Below are 19,064 nucleotides of genomic sequence, written 5' to 3'. Positions count from 1 at the left end.
GAGGAACTCTGATGTTCCCTCTGGCAACAAAGGGAGGATGGGAAAAATGACCAACTTAGGCTGAATTCTTTTTTCTTTTTTTTTTTTTTAAGATAGAGTTTCACTCTTGTTGCCCAGGCTGGAGTGCAATGGTACAGTCTCAACTCACTGCAACCACCGCCTCCCAGGTTCAAGCATTTTCCTGCCTCAGCCTCCCAAGTAGCTGGGATTATTGGCATGCACCACCACACTGAGCTAATTTTTATACTTTTAGTAGAGACGGGGTTTCATCATGTTGGTCAGGCTGGATGGTCCTAAACACCTGACCTCGGGTGATCTACCCACCTCAGCCTCCCAAAGTGCTAGGATTACAGGCGTGAGCTACTGCGCCCGGCCAGGCCGAATTCTCTTAAAGAAAAAATATAAATGATATTGCACAAGAGTATACATATAATTACTTAATTTAGAACACTCTTACGGTAACTTCCAATGTCTGCCCTCTTCTCAGTCCTCAAAGATCCATCCAAAAGCAGTATATTTCCAAATATTAATTTTCTCAAACTGTATTCTTAGATGGACAGTGAAGAAAAGCCAGCTGGCATTGGGGAAAGAAAACACAATGACTGTGGCTGAGTCAGGGGGATTTTAGGGCATCTTACACTTCTATATTAAGTAAAAAGAAAAGCATTTTAACAGGCAGAAAAAAAGTTGAGGAAATAATTCAGGGGCAGTGGCCTAGCTATGCCAAATTATAGGCTGCCTCCAGAAGTTAGCAGTTTTCCCTATCAGAAAATAAATAAAATAGAAACCATGTAAGAGTTATGTCAGAACTGGACTCTCCTAGAAACAGGTTGGGCAACTGGCCCCATCTTTGCTTTCCTGGCCCCAGGAAAGATAATCATGTCACTCAAAATAACAACAGCGTTCTTGGTGGCAGAAGTGACCCAACAGGCCCCCTTTTTCCTTGCTCTTAACACAATATGGTCATTCGCCTACACTTGACACACGCTCTAAATTCCATCCTCTGCCTCCACAAAGAAAGACCTGCTTGAAACATGGCTTCAGAGACATTAACAAGGACCCATTCGGCTGGGCATTTGGAGCTGCGTTGTGAACAGCCAGACCCATGCCAAAACCACTGCTGACCAACTGGGTCCTAATCCTTCCTAATGCCCTGTCCAGAAAATGTCATTCCTACCTGAAGTCCCAGGAGAGGCATGGCTGGGATTAACCTGGAGTTTCTCCGCGTGCATTCTAAAATCACCAAAGGGCTTGTTTAAAATGCAGATTCCTGGCCCTATCCAAGATGACTGAGCAAGAATCTCTGGGGCTGAGACAAAGGAATCTGCCATTTTAACAAGCACCTTGTAAATACTACTAAAATACACACTGAAATAGAGCCAATGAGTTCGCTGTTTCACTTGCTATTTAAAAAAAAAAAAAAACACCTTTATCAGAACCAAGTTTCAAACGCTTTTGTAAACGCTCTGCATCTATATCTGCCTTCCGCTTCCATCTCTGTGAACAAGCAGAAAGAGTTGAAGCGTTTCCTGTCCCACCTACCTTTGCAGGGCTTTGGTTTACAGCAGAGGTGGAGGCTCCGTCTTGTCCCATCTCCCCCAAAGCAAAATTAAACCCATCAGGAGGTGACGCAAGCAAAAAGCAACCACCAAAGACCAAGCTGAGGGTTAAAAACAATCTGTTGCTAGTTCCATACAAATATTCTACCAATAAATCCACAGCCACACCTGTGAACTTCCAACAATGAGACACACTAGATGCATACAATTCTTTTTAAGTACCAAAGGGGTTAAGCCAAAATCTAGTGTAGAAAGTCATCACGGACCACTTTAAATCAAGCAGTAGTTCAGATGCACCCCCGGGACATGAGTTTCCGATCTTGACTTTAAAAAATAAGCCAAAGAACTTAACAGTCCCTTTCCTACTAGTGGCCTAAGTCCCAAGTGAATGTTCCTGCTTATCTCAAAAAGGGAATTCGATCACAGGAGACAAGTGTGGCTAATGCTTCGAAGAGATCTCTGTACTCGAGTCTGATTAAACACACACGGGGGATTTCCCTCCGGTTATTTCCAGTCCTGCTGATTAGTCTTCTGAGTCTGACACTATTGTCCTTTCTTGCCCTTGGAAATGGACGCCATTGATCCAAGCGACGTTCCATGACTAGACTCTCCAAGCTCCAAACACTAACTGGGTGACCACCAAGCATCACATCAGAATCACTCACATGTGGAAACTCACAGAGGTTGATAGCAGAGCAAAAGATCCAAGAGCTGGCTGGGTCACGGGGGAGGAGTAAATTTCTTTAAACTCTTTATCTACTTTCTGTTACCTGTCTCCGCAGGGGGATGCGCTTGGTCAGCTTGTGCACGGCCGGCTGGCTGCTGAAGTCTGGCTTCTTGGTCGTGTTCTTCATTCGGCACAGGATAACTGTCACCACCATACAGGCGATTAAGAAGACCCCTATGCAGTAAATGGCTATCTCCAGGTAGTCTGGGGAAGCTGTAGTCTCCTTTTCTCTTATGGGAGCTAGATCGCAGATCATAGGGAGAGGAACAGATAAGCAGGCCACAGAGTTAGCACACCAGACTGATGCATCACAGCACAACCAAAGGAACCAAAAGGCGACGACCATTCTCAAGGTAAGGTGGGCTTCCCAAAAACTGAATCCCACAGAAAGGCATGGGCCATAAGGCCGGCCGAGTGCCCCTTCCCTGTGCCTCTCCCAAATGAAAATGAATAACCAGGGGTTCGTCACTTGATCACCAAAAGGTCACTGTCCCTAGCCTCTGCAATCCAGCGAGTGGTTGACACCCAGCTGCACAGGGCAGGCTATGAGGCCACATTCTGTTAGACATTTGAGCAGAGGCCAACCAACTCTACCCACAATAAAAGGATTATCTTTCATGATGGTCTGTGAATGCAAACCAAATTAAAAATTCTGAAATATCAACGATGCCCACTTTTGTTTCTAAGGAGACAGTGACAATTTTATGTGGGTGGGCTCTTCTAAAGGAAGACTCCACAGGCGACTTAGCCCGGACGAACACAGTTCCATATGAAATGGATATTCATCTAGTAGGCTGGTCTGAAAAAGTTTTGATGAATTCCTTAATACTGCCTAGTCCATAAACAAACCAATGCATTAAATATAAAGATCGAATTGCTTATAACACAGAACCATTAGATCCATAATACATAAAGCATGTAATATTCCTTAATAACCTTATAAGTTATACATATCTGGTTATACTGTGATATCACTACAACTTTTCTCTTAAAGAAAAAACATGAAGGTATTCTGTGTGACTATACACATAATTACTTAATTTAGCACATTCTTCTATCAACTTCCAATGTCTGCCTTCTTCTTAGTCCTCAATGATCCATCTACAAGCAGTGTATTTCCAAACAGTACTTTTCTCAAACTGCATTCTTAGTTAAGTGCTACTAGCACTGTCAGGCAAACTGGTTAAGAAGTGCCAATTAGGCACCACAGAACGCAGTACTGCAAACGAAAGCAAGCTTCCACCTAAGAGCCGTCTCATTGTTTCAAAGCAAATATTCACAGAGCAGATTTGCAACAAAAGGAAAAACGGATGCAATGGTATTATTGAAAGCTTACACATTTTAATCAGAAAAATACTTGCAAGACAGTCAAAACTCTCAGCAGCAACAGCACAAAAATGAAATGGTCTATTTTATTTTTACTAGATGTAAAATATGCATGCAGGTAGGCACCGTACTCTTAAAAACAAGGAATTAATAACTGGAGTGGAACATCATAAGCTAGCAAACCACAGTCTCTGCAGTTTCACAAAGGAAATGACAAAGAGGCAGATGCATCAGAGAGGACAGTGTTTATACCAAGGAAGTTTCACTAGAATAGAGATGTTGGTTAAAGATTCGGACAGCAGCAGTGTTTAGGCAACAGGGCTGCAATGATGTTTATTTCTCTGTAAGGCAGAAATAACATCAAGCCCAAGATGGCAGGAGCATGCTTTGCAATGAAAGCAATCTGAAAGTCCGTTCTCTCGCAACATGCAGCAAGCCACCGATACCCAAGGCAGGCAACACACTGCTTCTGTGCACCCGACATTCAGGGATGCTGCTCCCCAGGCACCTCCGTACACACCCCTCTATTTACATCTCGTCAAAAATACAAAGTGGGATGAAAGCAATAAAAACACATACGGGATTTCAGCAAAATGGAATTTGAAATGGGAATAAATTACTTTGCATTTTACAAAGTAATTTCAACTTCTTCCTTAAGAGAAAGGGGGATGGGCTAATTTATACATTGCCTCAATGACTCACTAAAAATAGGAGATCCCTTCAGGTTTTAAGGGTGAAATTTCCCTTGATCATAAATGTGAGTGTGGGATCTCATTGTACGTGAATTTCCAAGGCAGTTTTCTTATCCCTGAGGGATAATTTTTAACATTTTTTATATCTTTATGTAAGGATAAAAGGGGCCATTTCTGATAACAGAAGCTGTGTTAATTTCATAGCAATCAACCAAGAAAAGGGAAAAAAACCCAGAGAGAAAGAGCAGTATATACCTGGCAGAACTGTCAACCATGCAGAGTGAAAGGATATCCCAATAGAATTACCCGCCAAGCACGTATATTCCCCAGCGTCCTCAAAAGTTACATTCCGAATATAGAGAACCTCAATCTCTTTGTCCGTGGTGTTAACACCGGCAGCCTAGAAAACAAGGGAAGCAAGAGAAAAGGCTAGACGACACAGGAATGATTGTGGAGGGGGCTGTGGAACCACGAGGCGTCGCACCGGGGGCATCAGGGGGTGCTGGCCGCTGGGAGATTCCGACTGCAGCCCATCCACAAAGCCCACACCCAAGAGACACGGAACAACACTGACCAGCTCACCTCCGCAGGCCCATCACCACACCGGCTTCACCTCCTAGACATGCACACAATCAAACGCATGGAAAAAATCAACCCACAGAGGTCCGTTCTCTTGGCCTATGCTTTGGTTTGCATTTATAGAGGTGGTTTTCCAAAAGCATGGCACCCAGAAGGCCAAGCTGGGTTCTGGTCCTGTTGGCTGCAGACTCCCGCCAAGAGGAAAGGACAGTTCTATCTAAACTGCTGTGTTTTAAGACAACACACCACTGCACATGAGCCCAGATGGACACCTCACCCATCCTCCCGGCCCCGTGGGAACCAATCGGGGTGGAAGGTTGTCTTGGTTACCGGGCTCTGGTTATTTTTACTTCTGCAAAACCATCTTGCCTTACACAGCATTGACAAAAAGAAATGGACGCAGGCATCATCTTGGTAACCAAAAAACTGGGCTTAATTTTTTTGTTGTTTTGTAATATAAACATTTGGATATGAGTCATGACAAACTTAAAAAGTCACCCTTTTGCCTTTAGTAGCAGCCAGTAGTACGTTCATTTAGTGAGACGAACGCCCCTCCAATTTGGAACAAGAAGGTCAAGAACAGCATCTCATAAGGATCCGGATGCAACCAAAGAAATGATACTTTGTTGGACAAATTGCATCATGCCAATATTTCCCTAAAAACTTGAAGTAGATAGAGACAAATTCTGCTGATGCTCAAATGGCCCCATGTCAAACAGGTATGCAGGTGTGTGTTTTAAATGGTGTTAATGTACAATCATGACGGGAAATTTGCAGCCCGAACAAGATCAACCAGAAGCAACAACTTAAAAACTAGGTTGGGGCGGAGGCTAACCTCCGGGAGAAATTGGAGCAAGCACTTTGAACGTTGTGGGCATTTTTCCATGGCTACTGGCATCATACCAGCTGCATCACCGAAGAAAGATTATGATAAATATACCAAGGCCACAAGAGTTATCCTATAAGCTGCCTGCAGTCTCCCAAAGCACCAAGTCTTTTCAGCTTCTATATCCAGCTTTCTTTTTTTAAAAAAAGACAAAAACGAAAGCATTGTTACCTTGCTGTTTTGGCAGGACAGTGAGCCAGGCAGACTGGTTGGCCTGCCCTATATAATTGGAGACCTTACATATATACTCCCCAGCGTCCGCCTCGGTCACATTGAACAGAGCCAGCACTTCTGCATTGGAACTATTTATCCCCGAGTGCTGGAACAGACACAGGAGAACAATATAACGGCCAACCAGGAAGGTCTTAGTGCTGTCCATGGTCCCACCACCAACACACCGCAACAAAACAACCTCCATTACATCTGAATAGCGGCATTAAAGGGCTGTGGGTTTTGAAAGAATAACATCAGTCCAGTGGTAGACAATGGAAAGGCCTGGTAGAGAGAAGGGGACGAGGGTGTGACCAACGGCTAACTGGACAGGTCGGGCGGGCCCCCAGGTTGGTCATTTTTTCCCCGTGCCTTTGATTCTTGGGATTGTTAGCTGGTGAGAACACCTCCTTGGCTGAGAGTTCTTAGTTGGGTCACGTATGGTTCTACTGGAAGAATGTTCTCCTTAGGACATTCATTCTCTATGAGCAACTGGACACGGAAGACGTGATAGGCAAGGAGCTAGGAGCCAGCTGTACAGACTTAGCTGCCCCTGCCCTCAGCCTCCTGAAGAGCATGCTAGATCTAAAAAAGAGGTAGATGCTATGAAAATGGGGCTTGCAAACAAGAAATAAGACAGGAAAGATATTTTCCTTGTTCAACATATCACTGGTGGAGAAATGTGACCTAGAGTTTATTGTCTAAATCACCTGTGAATGGATTTCAAAGGTCAGGGTTTCTTTTCTTTTCTTTTTTAAGGAAATCCAAATTGTTTCTAAAACGTAGCTACTAAAATTGGATCCTAACATCCTATTAATAGAAAACAACATCAGAGTAACAATCAACATTGATACAATGCCTTGAGCCTACAAAGCTCTTTCCATCCACTCCACCCCATTTATTCTGCACAACCGCCCTGTCGGGGAGACGGTATCATACTCTCTACTTTTATAGATGTGCAGCTAAGCCTAAATGTCTGCAATCTCAGGGCTGATAAATAGCTGAACGATTCTCTCTCCAAGTTTAGTAGTTCTTTCGCTACTCCATAGCTCCCTTCAGAAATTTTACTAGCAAGCATAACGATCTGTTAATTCCTTAACATACCCTCCGCTGGCTAGTCAAAAAAAGAGAATCATCCTCTCTCAACTCCAATGGGAAATCAAACAACCTGTGGCCACACCCACGAAGGAGACCCCAGCTGTGGGTACCCTTAGATTCAGAAAGTCCTCACCTTGAGAACCTTGAGGTAGGGCAGCCCATCGGGCCCGTATTTACTGCCGTTCTTTTCCACGTGCTTGATCCACTGGATGTGGGGCTGGGCATCGCTGTAAACCTTGCACACAAACTCCACATCTCCTCCGACCACTGTGGAGGCATTTGCCGGCAGTCCGGCTTGGAGGATGGGCCGGTGAGGCGATCGCTCTGGTAGAGAGAGGGAAGAAAGGGGGAGTGGGGATGGGAGAAGGAGAAACCAATAAATAAGTTGTGTTGTCCAGAGGCCTGTCAGTGAACTCATGCCAGAAAAGCCTCAAGCCTGCTGGCTGACGCCTTTGAAATAACACCGCAGCCCCATGAATAACAGAAATGACTTCAAAGGAGACTGCTAGAGCACGACCCTTGTAAAAAGAACACTTACTCAGAAAAATAGAGAAAAGAACTTACTACATCCCAAGTTATTGGTTGTCCACAGCCACCTGATGAATAGGGGAAGAGATTTTACTTTGACAATCTAAATGACACATAGTATGGGAAGGGAAGCTTCTTCACTTACCCTATTTGAGATCATCTCAAAGACTCACCTCAACCACAAGCTTAACATCACAGGCAAATGACAAGACTCACTTTAAGGACACTCTGAATACCAAAAATGGTTTCAACAGCCGTGTCTCCCAATACATTTTTTTCTTTTCTGAGACAGGGTCTCACTCTATTGCTCAGGCTGGAATGCAGTGGCCTGATCACAGCTCACAGTAGCCTCGGCCTCCCAGGCTCAGGTGATTTTCCAACCTCAGTCTCCTGAGTAGCTGGGACTACAGGCACCCGCCATCATGCCCAGCTAATGTTCAAATTTTTTGTAGTGATGGGATTTCATCATGTTTCCCAGGCTGGTCTCAAACTCCTAAGCTCAAGCTATCCGCCCACCTCGACCTCTCAAATTGCTGGGATTACAGACATGAGACACTATACCTGGCTCTAATACACTTCTAAGATGCTCCGAGAAGACTTCCAATCTTTGTCTTAAAAAGTAAACTAAAAGCTAAAGCCCAAAGTTATGAACAGATTTGATTTAACAATGGGATTCATCTCTTTATTGTGGATTTTACTCATTCATTCATTCTTTATTCACCCATTTAGCTCTTTGATGAATATCGGGTGTTACTCTATGCCAGGTACCAAATGCACAAGTAAATGTTTCCAATATGGCACCGAATGAAACATAAGGAGACCGGTTTCCAGCTCCTGGCTTATGTTTTAGACTGCCCTAAAGGAGGGCATTGATGGTATCCCACAATTACTTCCTAGCGTCACTTGTCTTGCCTCTCTTTCCCTCGAGAACATGTTCTCAACAAAGAACAGACCCTCTCATCTTATGCCTCTAAAGCTCTCCAGTTAAGAGGTGGTCCCTGCAGAACTTTTGTGGAAACCATCAAGCCCAGGTATGCTAGTAACTACACACGAGGCTCCTCGAGTGTTCAGTAATATCCATAAAATGATGGGCTAAGGACTTAAATATGCTTTCTCCAAGAAGACATACAAATGGCCACTAGGTACGTGAAAAGTTTCTCAATGTCACCAATCATTAGAGAAATGCAAATCAAAACCACAAGGAGCTATCACATGGCAATTGTCAGGATGGCTAAAAAAAAAAAAAAAAAAAAGCAAGTGTAGCCCGGGCGCAGTGGCTCATGTCTGTAATCCCAGCACTTTGGGAGGCTAAGGCAGGTGGATCACGAGGTCAAGAGATTGAGACCATCCTGGCCAACGTGGTGAAACCCCATCTCTACTAAAATTACAAAAAATTAGCCGGACGTGGTGGCACATGCCTGTAATCCCAGCTACCTGGGAGGCTGAGACAGGAGAATCCCTTGAACCCAGGAGGAAGAGGTTGTGGTGAGCCGAGAATGCGCCATTGCACTCCAGCCTGGGCAACAAGAGCGAAACTCTGTCTCAAAAAAAAAAAGACAAGTGTTGGCAACGATGTGGAGAAACTGGAACACACTGCTGGTGGGAATAAAAAACGATGCAGCTACCATGGAAAACAATATGGAGGTTCCTCAAGACCCAGCAATCCTACTTCTCAGTATTTATCTGAAAGAACTGAAATCGGGATCTGCACTCCTATATTCAATGTAGCACCATTAAGAATATCCAAGAAATGAAATCAATCTACATGTCTGCCAACAGATTAATTTTCACAATGTGGCTATATACACAGTGGAATACTATTCAGCCATGAAAAAAAGGAAATGTTGTGATATGTGACAACATGAAAGCCATTATGCTAAATGAAATAGGTCACAGAAAGACAGATACTGTATGATTCCACTGATATGAAGTATCAAAATTCATCCAATTCGTAAAATCAAAGAGTGGGGCAGTGGTTGCCAGGGGCTGGGACAGGGAAGGAAATGGTGAGTTGCAATCGAGGGGCATAAAGTTTCAGTCAAGCAAGATGAACAAGCTCGAGAGACCTCTGCACAACATCACTGTGTATATGGTACACTTAAAATTTAGTTGAAGACCAGGTACAGTGGCTCATGCCATTGAGCATAATCTCAGCACTTTGGAGGCTAAGGCAGGAGGATTGCTTGAGGCCAGGAGTGTGAGACCAGCCTGGGCAACACAGCAAGACTTCTACCTCTACAAATAATAAAAAGCTTAGCCAGGCATGGTGGAGCAGGTACTTGAGACTGAGGTGGGAGAACGGCTTGAGCTCAGGTGGTTGAGGCTGCAGTGATCGTTTCTCCATGATCTTGCCATTGCACTCCAGCCTGGGCAACAGAGTAAGACCCTGTCATAAAAAAGAAAGCAACTTGGTTGAGATGGTAGTTCTCATACTCAGCATTCTTGCAACAATAAAATAAAATAAAAAGAATTAAATAACAGACCACCAGACTGCTATGTGATCTTGTCACACAAACTTACTGGACTCTTCCTACATAGTAGCTCTGCCAAAAGCCACACAAAACACAACCACGTGTCCATTTGCGATACAACTCCATCCCGACAGCCTTGCACATACCAGCCTCCTCCCTCTCCTCCTTCCCTAGGTGTGGGTACCACTAGCCTAACCTCCATCGTTCAAAAACAACGAGGGAAATGAGGAGAACCCAGCCAGCTCAGCACACCAAGGATGTCTCTGCACTGTACCTGAGAATCCCCGTGCCCTGGGCTGGAAACAGCCAATTAGAGCGATAGATATCTACACCTTCCTGTATTGGGCCTTTCAGATTAAAACATCATCAAGTGGAATTTGTTGGACAAGAGCCAGACCATGTGCAAATTGATTTTACTGCATACGCCTGTTGCTGGCCTTTAAAAACATTGTTAAAAGAAAGAAAAAGTGCTAGTGGTTACCCTTAGCACATTTCATTCCAGAATCTCCCATCACATTACAGACATCCATGTTTTCACATTATAAAGATAAGGATATCGCAGCCGCAAAGAAATCATTCATCTGCCCCTATATTGCCCATGTAGGCTGAGCAAAGAACCAGAAATTAAGACTTCTGGTGTTTGTGGGTAGAAAAATCTCAAAGCTGGGTCCCTTCAAACATCACATGAAACCCTTGCTCTCTGGCTCATCCACTGACCCAGGAATGGGCCGCAGCCAGCCTCCTGGTCAGGCCTGGCAGCCAGCTGGACACCCCAGGGACCTGTCCGCAGCGGGCAATGACCGAAGTCTGGTTTAATCCCAACTGGCCTCGTCCATGTGGGAAGGACAGAGTTAAGCCCATGCACGAACACAAACACACTCTTTTCTCCTCACCAGACCTCCTACCAATAGGCTTCACAGCACAGGGGGAAGCTGTCCTCTGCGCTAGATCCTGCCAGCCAAGGTCACAAATGATGCTGCTACGCACCTAGCAAATAGTAAGAAGGTTTCCTTCTTCACATGGAAATGTGGACTTTAGGTATCCATTCATGCCCTGACTCTGTTTTCCTATTTTGTACTTGCACACGCATGTGTGTGTAGTGTGGGTGCGCTTTAAGATAAATATTTACAGGGGGCCTAAATATCTATTCTTAGAAACAAAGGTAATAAAATCTTAAATGTCATAAGCCAGATCGACTGAGTTTCAAACCAAGTCCTCTTTCTTACATAGTTGTTTCCAATAAATCGTTTCACAAGCAAACATTGTGTATGCAGCACCAAATAATGATGCCCCGTGAACAATGAGTGCTTTCATACCGCCTGACATCTCTGGCCTGCGCCAGGCTTCGACAGGGAATTTAGTCACTGGGGCAACACTGGCAGAGCCCACTACAGAGCTGCAGTCTTGTTTTCCTTGTGGTCAAAGTGCCGCTGAGCTCCAGTTATTAAGTTATTCCAATGCTATCCCGACTATGTACACACACACACACACACACACACACACGCCCCAAGTTTGCAATGGTTTAATGTTATTGCATTTGCAAATTACAGCATACCAAATGTTACACGCTTGCAGTCTTGAATTCATCTTTTCAAATTTTCTCACCTTATACAAAATAACCTCTTAACCACTCCTACTCCCCCCTCCACCCTTTCTCACTTCTGGTAGAAAAACTGCAAGCAGGATTGCTCTGTAATAGAAACCTTACACTGTCTTCCAAAACTTATTACAGCTGCCTTCAGTATAAAATGAAACCTTAGAGAATGTTATTTAAAATGTTTTTAAAAAGTCAGTAGGTCTCATGTTTCGTTTCTCCACATCAGGCTTTGATTTCCTTTGCAACCTTATTCTCTGCCCTTAAACAAGTCGGAGAAGGAGGCCTGGACGTCTTGGAAAAGGGCCCAGGACGCCAGCATCTGCCGAGCCCTGCGTTCCTCCTCTCGAACCCTTCAGCGATCCACCTCCCCTCGGAATCCATCAGAACCTTAGAAATAGTGAGCAGTAAGTGGATGGCAGCGCCTGGACTCCCGTCCTAACTTCTGAAAAACCGGGTGATGGCAGGGTGCAGACGGTGGATGAGGATGCAGGCTGGGCAGAGCGGGGCCCCCTTCGTGGCCTGGCCCAGTGGGCACTAGGAACAAAGGGGATGATGAACCCAAGAGCTCATGTGTTCTCCCCGCAGGAACCTCCTCAGTCCCTGGGCAAACCAAACCCCTCAAGTCTGCAACTTTTTTGCAACAAGCTGATATAACAAGAGAGCTAATTCCCTGATGAATTATCTCTGGGCAAGAGACTCAAGCCCAATGATATCTCATCTCTTCTTTACGTGATAACAAAAATCACATCTTCTCCACCAGGAAGGACAGGAAGGATTTACAGTGTTAGGCAAGGTTCTCTTCTAGCATGTTTAACTCTCAGATATCATATAAAACAGATTTTCCTTTTTACAAAGACAGATAAACACATGGAAAATAGGACGGCTGATGAACAGCTCCCCTCTGTTTCTCCACTGCAATTTTAATTCTATAGGTATATGAAAAGGCATTCTGAGTTCAGCAGGTTGCAAATGCACAGTGCACGGACCTGGAACAAGATGAGAGCCTTCAAAAGAGTGATGGGAAGGTGCCTGCGTGAATTCCAAATTAAGACAGAATGGAAAGCAGTCCAAAGGGTGCGGCCACTGCTGCTGGGACAGTTGGCTGCACTGCTGGAATGAGGTTCCACCAAATAAACGCGTAGTAAACACGGGCCCAAGTGCTTTAAAAAATACATTTTCTCCCAGCGTTCTCTCACTCACTCTTGGTCTCGCCCCCTTTTTTCAAGTGTCCACTCTACTAGCGCAGAAAGCCCAGCTGCTAACAGTTTAAATATCAGGATGGGCTCTGTCAAGCCCTGCTCTGTAGCTGGGAGCCATGGCCCAACTAAAGATGGCAGCAGGAAAGCACAGCCTGCTTCATTCCAAGAGGTAGTTCTTGAGGGGGAGACAGAGAGAAAACACCTGAGTGACAAAGAATAAATCTTTGTTAATTGACCATTGAAATTTTATAACATGCCAGTCCTCCTCTGGACATAGTAATATGTTTGCTCATAAGAGATCTACAACTTTTGCTGTGACATAGCAAAGGCCATAAAAAATGTCCACAGAGCCAAGAGGCCTCACATCTACAGGCTCAGTAAACATGCATCCCAGGGATCAGAAGGAGAACCAGGCTCTTAAATTACACCTATAAATTAATCAAGCACAGAGTGGCTGGTTTCCCAGCTCACACCGATCTCCTGAGCATTTCTCCCCAAAAGTTAGGCAGTCCTTGCCACAAAGAACCATTTCAAAGCCACCTCTCTCTGTCAGCCAAACACCAAGAGACTCACATCACACGGAGTTCCCAGTATCGATCTGGAAACAGCCAGTCTCCTGCTCTCAGGACCCCATTCATTTAAGGAGCCTGGATAACCTTGCCTGCTCTGTCTTTAAATTAAAATCAAAATTTAATTACCCTTCCTCCAAAATGGCAGTCTCTTAGCAACTCCAAAGAACATTCTGCGATCTGGAGGACAAGCGAAAACAACCGAGAAATCTTTTTTTCTAAAGCCTGCCTCGCTTTTTTCTAAAGAGTAGGCGGTGGTTGCTTTTGTTGCACAAAAACGCACTAAACCAGTTAGCAAGAGGCACGGTTATTAGGAGGAGGAGGCCGATCAAAGCCCTCTGAAGTCTGAGGAGCCCAGAACTTGCTAAAGGCCTCGCGCTAATTACAATTAGTAGAATGAGTTCATTGCCTTGTCAAGACTCCACCTAATGCACTCAAGCCAGACAGGCTACATCTCGTTGGGTTCTCAGCCTTGTTGTTTTCCCAGAAACACGAAGCTTTCTCAGCTTCTGAAGATCAGCACAAAGGGAGGTCAGAACTAAAAATGATCAGTAGAGAAATGGAAGGCTATGATGGCCAGAAAATTACACCTTCAGAAAGAGCCCAGGTGCCCACAGCCAGTATTTTGGCTCATCACCTCCTAGAAGAGAGGAGTGGACTGGAATACTGGGCACCCGGAGTCACCTGTGTTTTTTTTTTAAACGCACACACACACACTTTTGTAGAAGGTCACTGGTTTGCTGTCTTTCTCCCGCACAGGCTTGGCGCATGCTCCTTTTGTTCTTTACTCCTCGCTGTCTGGTCACCCAGGTGTCCGCATCTTCTGTCTGGATATCTGACTCTCGGAAGTCTTGCAGAATCCGGCTGGGGCTCCCACTTCCTCTAAAACACACACGTCTCTTTGCAGAGACAGTCAAGTCTGCGGAACAAGCTTGTTTGGGGGAAAATGAAGTGCCCTCCCTCCAGCACTGAAGTCACAGAGTGACTTATGGAGGCTGCACCCTGTGAAATGCTAGAAGCAAAACACCACTAATGCCTTTGTGCTTGCTCGATGAAGTGGAGAAGAGAGTGAAGTGCTGGCTGGGCTCGGGGCCTGGGAAGACCAAAGCAGGTGGAGGCAAAGTACCTTCCTTAATTAACGTCGCAGGCTGTATTATTTGGCTTGGGGTTGAGTGGCTTCTACCAGCTGGGTATCAATTTGGGGCTTCTTGGGCGAATTACAGGAGCAGGGCTGTGTGTTATTTACACCCTAAGTGTTTAAGGGACTCAGCTCTGTGCCTTCAACAAGTTTCACCAGAACTGAAGACTCTGGCAACCAGAGAGTATTATGCTGAACTGAGGTTGGAAATTGGTCTCCTTTTGCTAAAAGGAGTCATGGTTTGGGGATGAGGAAAAATTTCTGGAGATGAACAATGGTGATGGCTACAGAATAAACTGAATGCACTTAATGTCCCTGATTATACATTCAAGATTAGTTACAGTGGTGTACTTTCTGTCATGTATATTTTTTTTAAAAAAGGAGACATAGCAAAAGTGACAATATCTCCGAGTGAACAAGATCAATTTCTAGGGTCATGGAAAACCCACCTTCTCAATCACCAAGGTATATTGACCTTGTCCAGTTTACTCAATGAGAGCTATTCTATCTCCTGACCCACACACACCAGGCAGGAGAGCCCTCCCTAGGTTGTGCTTGGGTTTTGACACTGATGTAAAACTCAGACGTCAGTCTCCCAGGCTCCCTCCTGAGGAGCTGAGGTAAACACAGCTGACAGCATTCATGCCTGGGAGCCACATCACAGCCTCAGCAGCCGCCACTTGCCATTGGGGGTACAACATCTTTCAGGAATGCAAGATTATCAGCTGGTGTCTGCATAGCTGGGTTTCCTTCAGGGGAAGAAAATGTTTCCTTCGTGCTGGAAAAGTTTTTTCTTTAATGTCCGGGAATTAAGTATACCCTCTTGTTACAAGGGGTGAACTCCCAATTAAGAGTATCTTCTCTCAAATGATTTGCAGAGAGGCTAAAAACCAAACCACAGGGGAGCTGTCCATCAAAGACAGAAACCACTCCAAGTAAGTAAAGCCCCTTAGCTTTAAAGTGTTTGGCTGAAATCTATCAAAAATGATCCAGTTAACCAACCTTTACAAATTTGTCCTAGAAAAATATTCACACAGACACCCAATAAATGTGTACAAAGCTTGTCACTGTAGCATTTTTTTTAACTGAAAAACAAAAGATCTGCACAACCTAAATGATATCCATGACAAAAGAACATACTCTCCACTAGTAAGAATGAAGGAGATTGAGATGTACCACTTATGGAAGAATGTCCATTGTAAAAATGCTGGTAGGTTTCATCAGCTTTCACAATCTCAAAAGTCTTTGTTCTACAGAAGTCTAGAAAATCTCTCATGGTCATCTCCCACATGCCTTGTTTTGCTCCTAGGGTGGTTTGAGCAGAAGTAAAAGCTTTCAGCCCATCTGAGCAAACAAGAAATACCTCCCTTTGACAGAAATAACATGAGGCTGAACAATCAAGCTCATTTGTTTTCTTGGAGATGAAACTCAGAAACTGAAAATAATCGTGGTTCTAGATACTTCTAAGTACAACATGACCTAAAGAGAAACTTCGAAACCATCACCCAGATCACAAAAGCCTTCAGTCCAAATGCCCCTGCTCTTCTCACTGTCTAAGCCAGATGGGAGGCCTCAAGTCAGGCCCCAGCCCTGGACCCTCCCTATGAACACTTGGTGACAGTCTCATATACAGAATAGTTTTGTTTCTTTACTCCAAAATGTAAAATTTATTTATTTATTTATTTACTAACTTACTTATTTTTTGAGATGGGAGTCTCGCTCTGTTGCCCAGGCTGGAGTGCAATGGCACGATCTCAGCTCACTGCAACCTCTGCTTCCCAGGTTCAAGCAGTTCTCCTGCTTTAGTCTCCAAAATAGCTGGGACTACAGGTGTGCACTACAACCCCTGGCTTTTTCCTTTTTAATTTTTTGAGAAGGAGTCTCCCTCTGTTGCCCGGGCCGGAGCTCAGTGGCACTATCTTGGCTTACTGCAACCTCTGCCTCCCAGGTTCAAGTGATTCTCCTGCCTCAGCCTCCCGAATAGCTGAGATTACAGGTACACACCACCACACCCAGCTAATTTTTGTATTTTTAGTAGAGACAGGGTTTCACCATATTGGCCAGGCTGGTCTTGAACTCCTGACCACAAGTGATCCAGCTGCCTTGGCCTCTCAAAGTGCTGTGATTACAGGCGTGAGCCACCACACCTGGCCAAAATGTAAAATTTAAAGGACTAAGTCCTTTACCTTTCAGTTTCAGTCCAGAGGGTACACTAAACCAGTAAAATGAGAACTTCCTTTTTCTAATAGAGCACAATTTCCAAAAGCTCCCTATTAGAATAATATCCAGTGCTTGTTTCTCAAAAGACCACAGTCTCCCTGATCTAGTGGGGCATATGTCTGTGGCACCATCTGACTGTAGATCTGCATTTGGGATGCACAGATTTGCGTATGCACAGTATTTGGGATGGGCAGACTTCCTGCCAGCCTTGTTTAAGGGAATCCCATATTCCAGATGCTCTGAGAGAAAAAAAGAAAAAGTTGAAGTTCCATCAAGATCTAGAAATTTCCATCTCAATTTATGGTCTTTGACCTCAAGGTGACAGGAGGAACTCGATGAGGGCAAAGCCTTATGCCTAATTCAAGTGACTGTCACCCTCTCGGCCACGTACAAGCTGCATGGGCATACCACGTGCTTCACAGGTAGAGAATTAACCACTGCAACTCAGCAAATACAGAAACCCCCAGCGAGAGTGCTCTGCTCTATTTTCTCCCTCCAAGCCAAAGCAATGGGGTTCACATTGCCTCATCTGTCTCTTCTCAGAAGAGGAAACAGAACAACCCGCACACAGCAACACCGACACCCTCGGCCATCTCTTCCCCACAGGCACCCACATTTGACCTACTATCCTGAAAGATGCACAGTGGCCCTCTGAAGCCACCCTTCGAAATCAAACCTGCTCTCTAAGTAGGGAGCACATCCTATCTGCAGGTCCAACCCTACAGCATCCTACCTTCTCCTTGACTGTGAAAATAAACCAAGCACGAAGACCATGAATACAACAGCAGGGTCTCCTTAGGGAGAAGGAATCCATGCAAACAAACTAACAGACATATCTTTTAAAAGGGGAAGAACACACAGCACTCCACACTCGCATCTTAACAAGAGTTGGCAGGCCAGGCCCAGTGGCTCATTCCTGTAATCCCAGCACTTTGGGAGGCCTAGGTGGGCAGATCACCTGAGGTCAGGAGTTTGAGACCAGCCAGGGCAACATGATGAAACCCTGTCTCTACTAAAATACAAAAATTAGCTGGGCCTGGTAATGTGCACCTGCGATCCCAGCTACTCAGGAGGCTGAGGCAGGAGAATCACTTGAACCCAGGAGGCGGAGGTTGCAGTGAGCCGAGATCACACTACTGCCCTCCAGCATGGGTGACAGAGCGAGACTCTGTCTCATAAAACTTCCCAACTGAGGTCTTTTGGTTTATAAAGGCAGCCGTTGATAAAGCCGTATGAGTAAGTCAGTTTAGAAAGAAACTCTGATTTCTTGCTTTGGAATTTGAAATGTTAAGAACCACAAAACTCTAAATATAAGTAACTCGTTAAACTGTTTTTTGATTATTTCAGTTCAGCACACGCTGCTAGAAACCTCACTAAGTTCTGGCACACTACTGCACACTCTTACTGTCATCAATAAATTGACATTTCATGGCAAGTTTACTTCCCAAGCTCTGACAAAAGCAGCTTTCTCTCTGCCCCATCCTCACCTGAATCTCCAGGTAACCTCTTCTTACATAAAACTGTAAAGTATTAACTTGATCGTAACACTTCTACATCCTCTGTGCCCACACCATAAAAGCAATGCCAAGATTAAACACCAGACCAAATATTAGCCCTCTCTTCAGCCACCTCACCCAGGCCCCCTACAAGAATCGAAAACAATCAATAAGACTTCCTTCCTCAATGATGGAGCACAGGACAATGGGTAGCTTGCAGAGAACGTGACAAAAAAGCTGACACCACAGAGTTCTACCATGCCCCATTCATGCTGGCGTGTGCCTGCTCCCACCCCAGGGAGCTGGCGCCCACAGAATACCACCTGCTCCCAAAGGCTTCCTGCTGGAGTCAGTTCTGCGGGAAAGTCTGTATTTGCCAGTCAGTACATTAGGAGTGATCTAGCTGCCACTAACCCGCCTTTGCCCCCCGGAATCCCTGTTGTGAAACAGGAATGAAAAGCTGCTTTGTAGCAATCAAAAGCTCATTAAACAGTAGCTACCAAAGGAAGTTTTGAAATCTCTATCCTGGAGGAAAGGACGGGACTGACCGCTCCTTTCATCAGGATGGGCTCAGGGTGCGTGGCTGTGTCTGGAGATGCAAGAGGAAGTATGAGACCACCGAATAACTGCAACCACCAGCCCATGGTACTATTATCTGAAAGTGCTGCCTCTCCTTCCACCTCCTCCTCTCCATAATGCTAGAAGGAAAAAGTGGGTCATCACCCCCATTTTGCAGGCAAGGAAACCGAGGCTCAGAGGTTCTGTGCCT

The 19,064-nt window shown here is 44.9% G+C and overlaps 1 protein-coding gene across 16 annotated transcripts in view; it reads right to left on the bottom strand.

Annotated features, from left to right (window-relative positions):
- FGFR2 (fibroblast growth factor receptor 2) overlaps positions 1–19,064 on the bottom strand; it is a 116,908-nt gene that overhangs the window by 33,951 nt on the left and 63,893 nt on the right. For 5 of the 16 annotated variants that reach the window (XM_012453460.3, XM_012453465.3, XM_012453467.3 and 2 more), the window contains 3 exons: positions 7,211–7,401; positions 5,941–6,088; positions 2,324–2,526 (listed from right to left, as the gene is read on the bottom strand). In XM_012453460.3, coding sequence (XP_012308883.2) covers positions 2,324–2,526; positions 5,941–6,088; positions 7,211–7,401 — 542 coding nt within the window. Of the gene's footprint in view, positions 1–2,323; positions 2,527–4,559; positions 4,705–5,940; positions 6,089–7,210; positions 7,402–19,064 lie in introns of all 16 variants that reach the window. The other 11 variants (XM_012453464.3, XM_021674634.2, XM_012453466.3 and 8 more) reach the window with 3 other exon arrangements.

Source organism: Aotus nancymaae, unplaced genomic scaffold (assembly GCF_030222135.1).
Source record: "Aotus nancymaae isolate 86718 unplaced genomic scaffold, 86718_ANA_hifiasm-v0.15.2.pri h1tg000010l, whole genome shotgun sequence".
Lineage (NCBI taxonomy): Eukaryota > Metazoa > Chordata > Mammalia > Primates > Aotidae > Aotus > Aotus nancymaae.
This window is presented reverse-complemented; position numbering and strand designations above follow the sequence as displayed.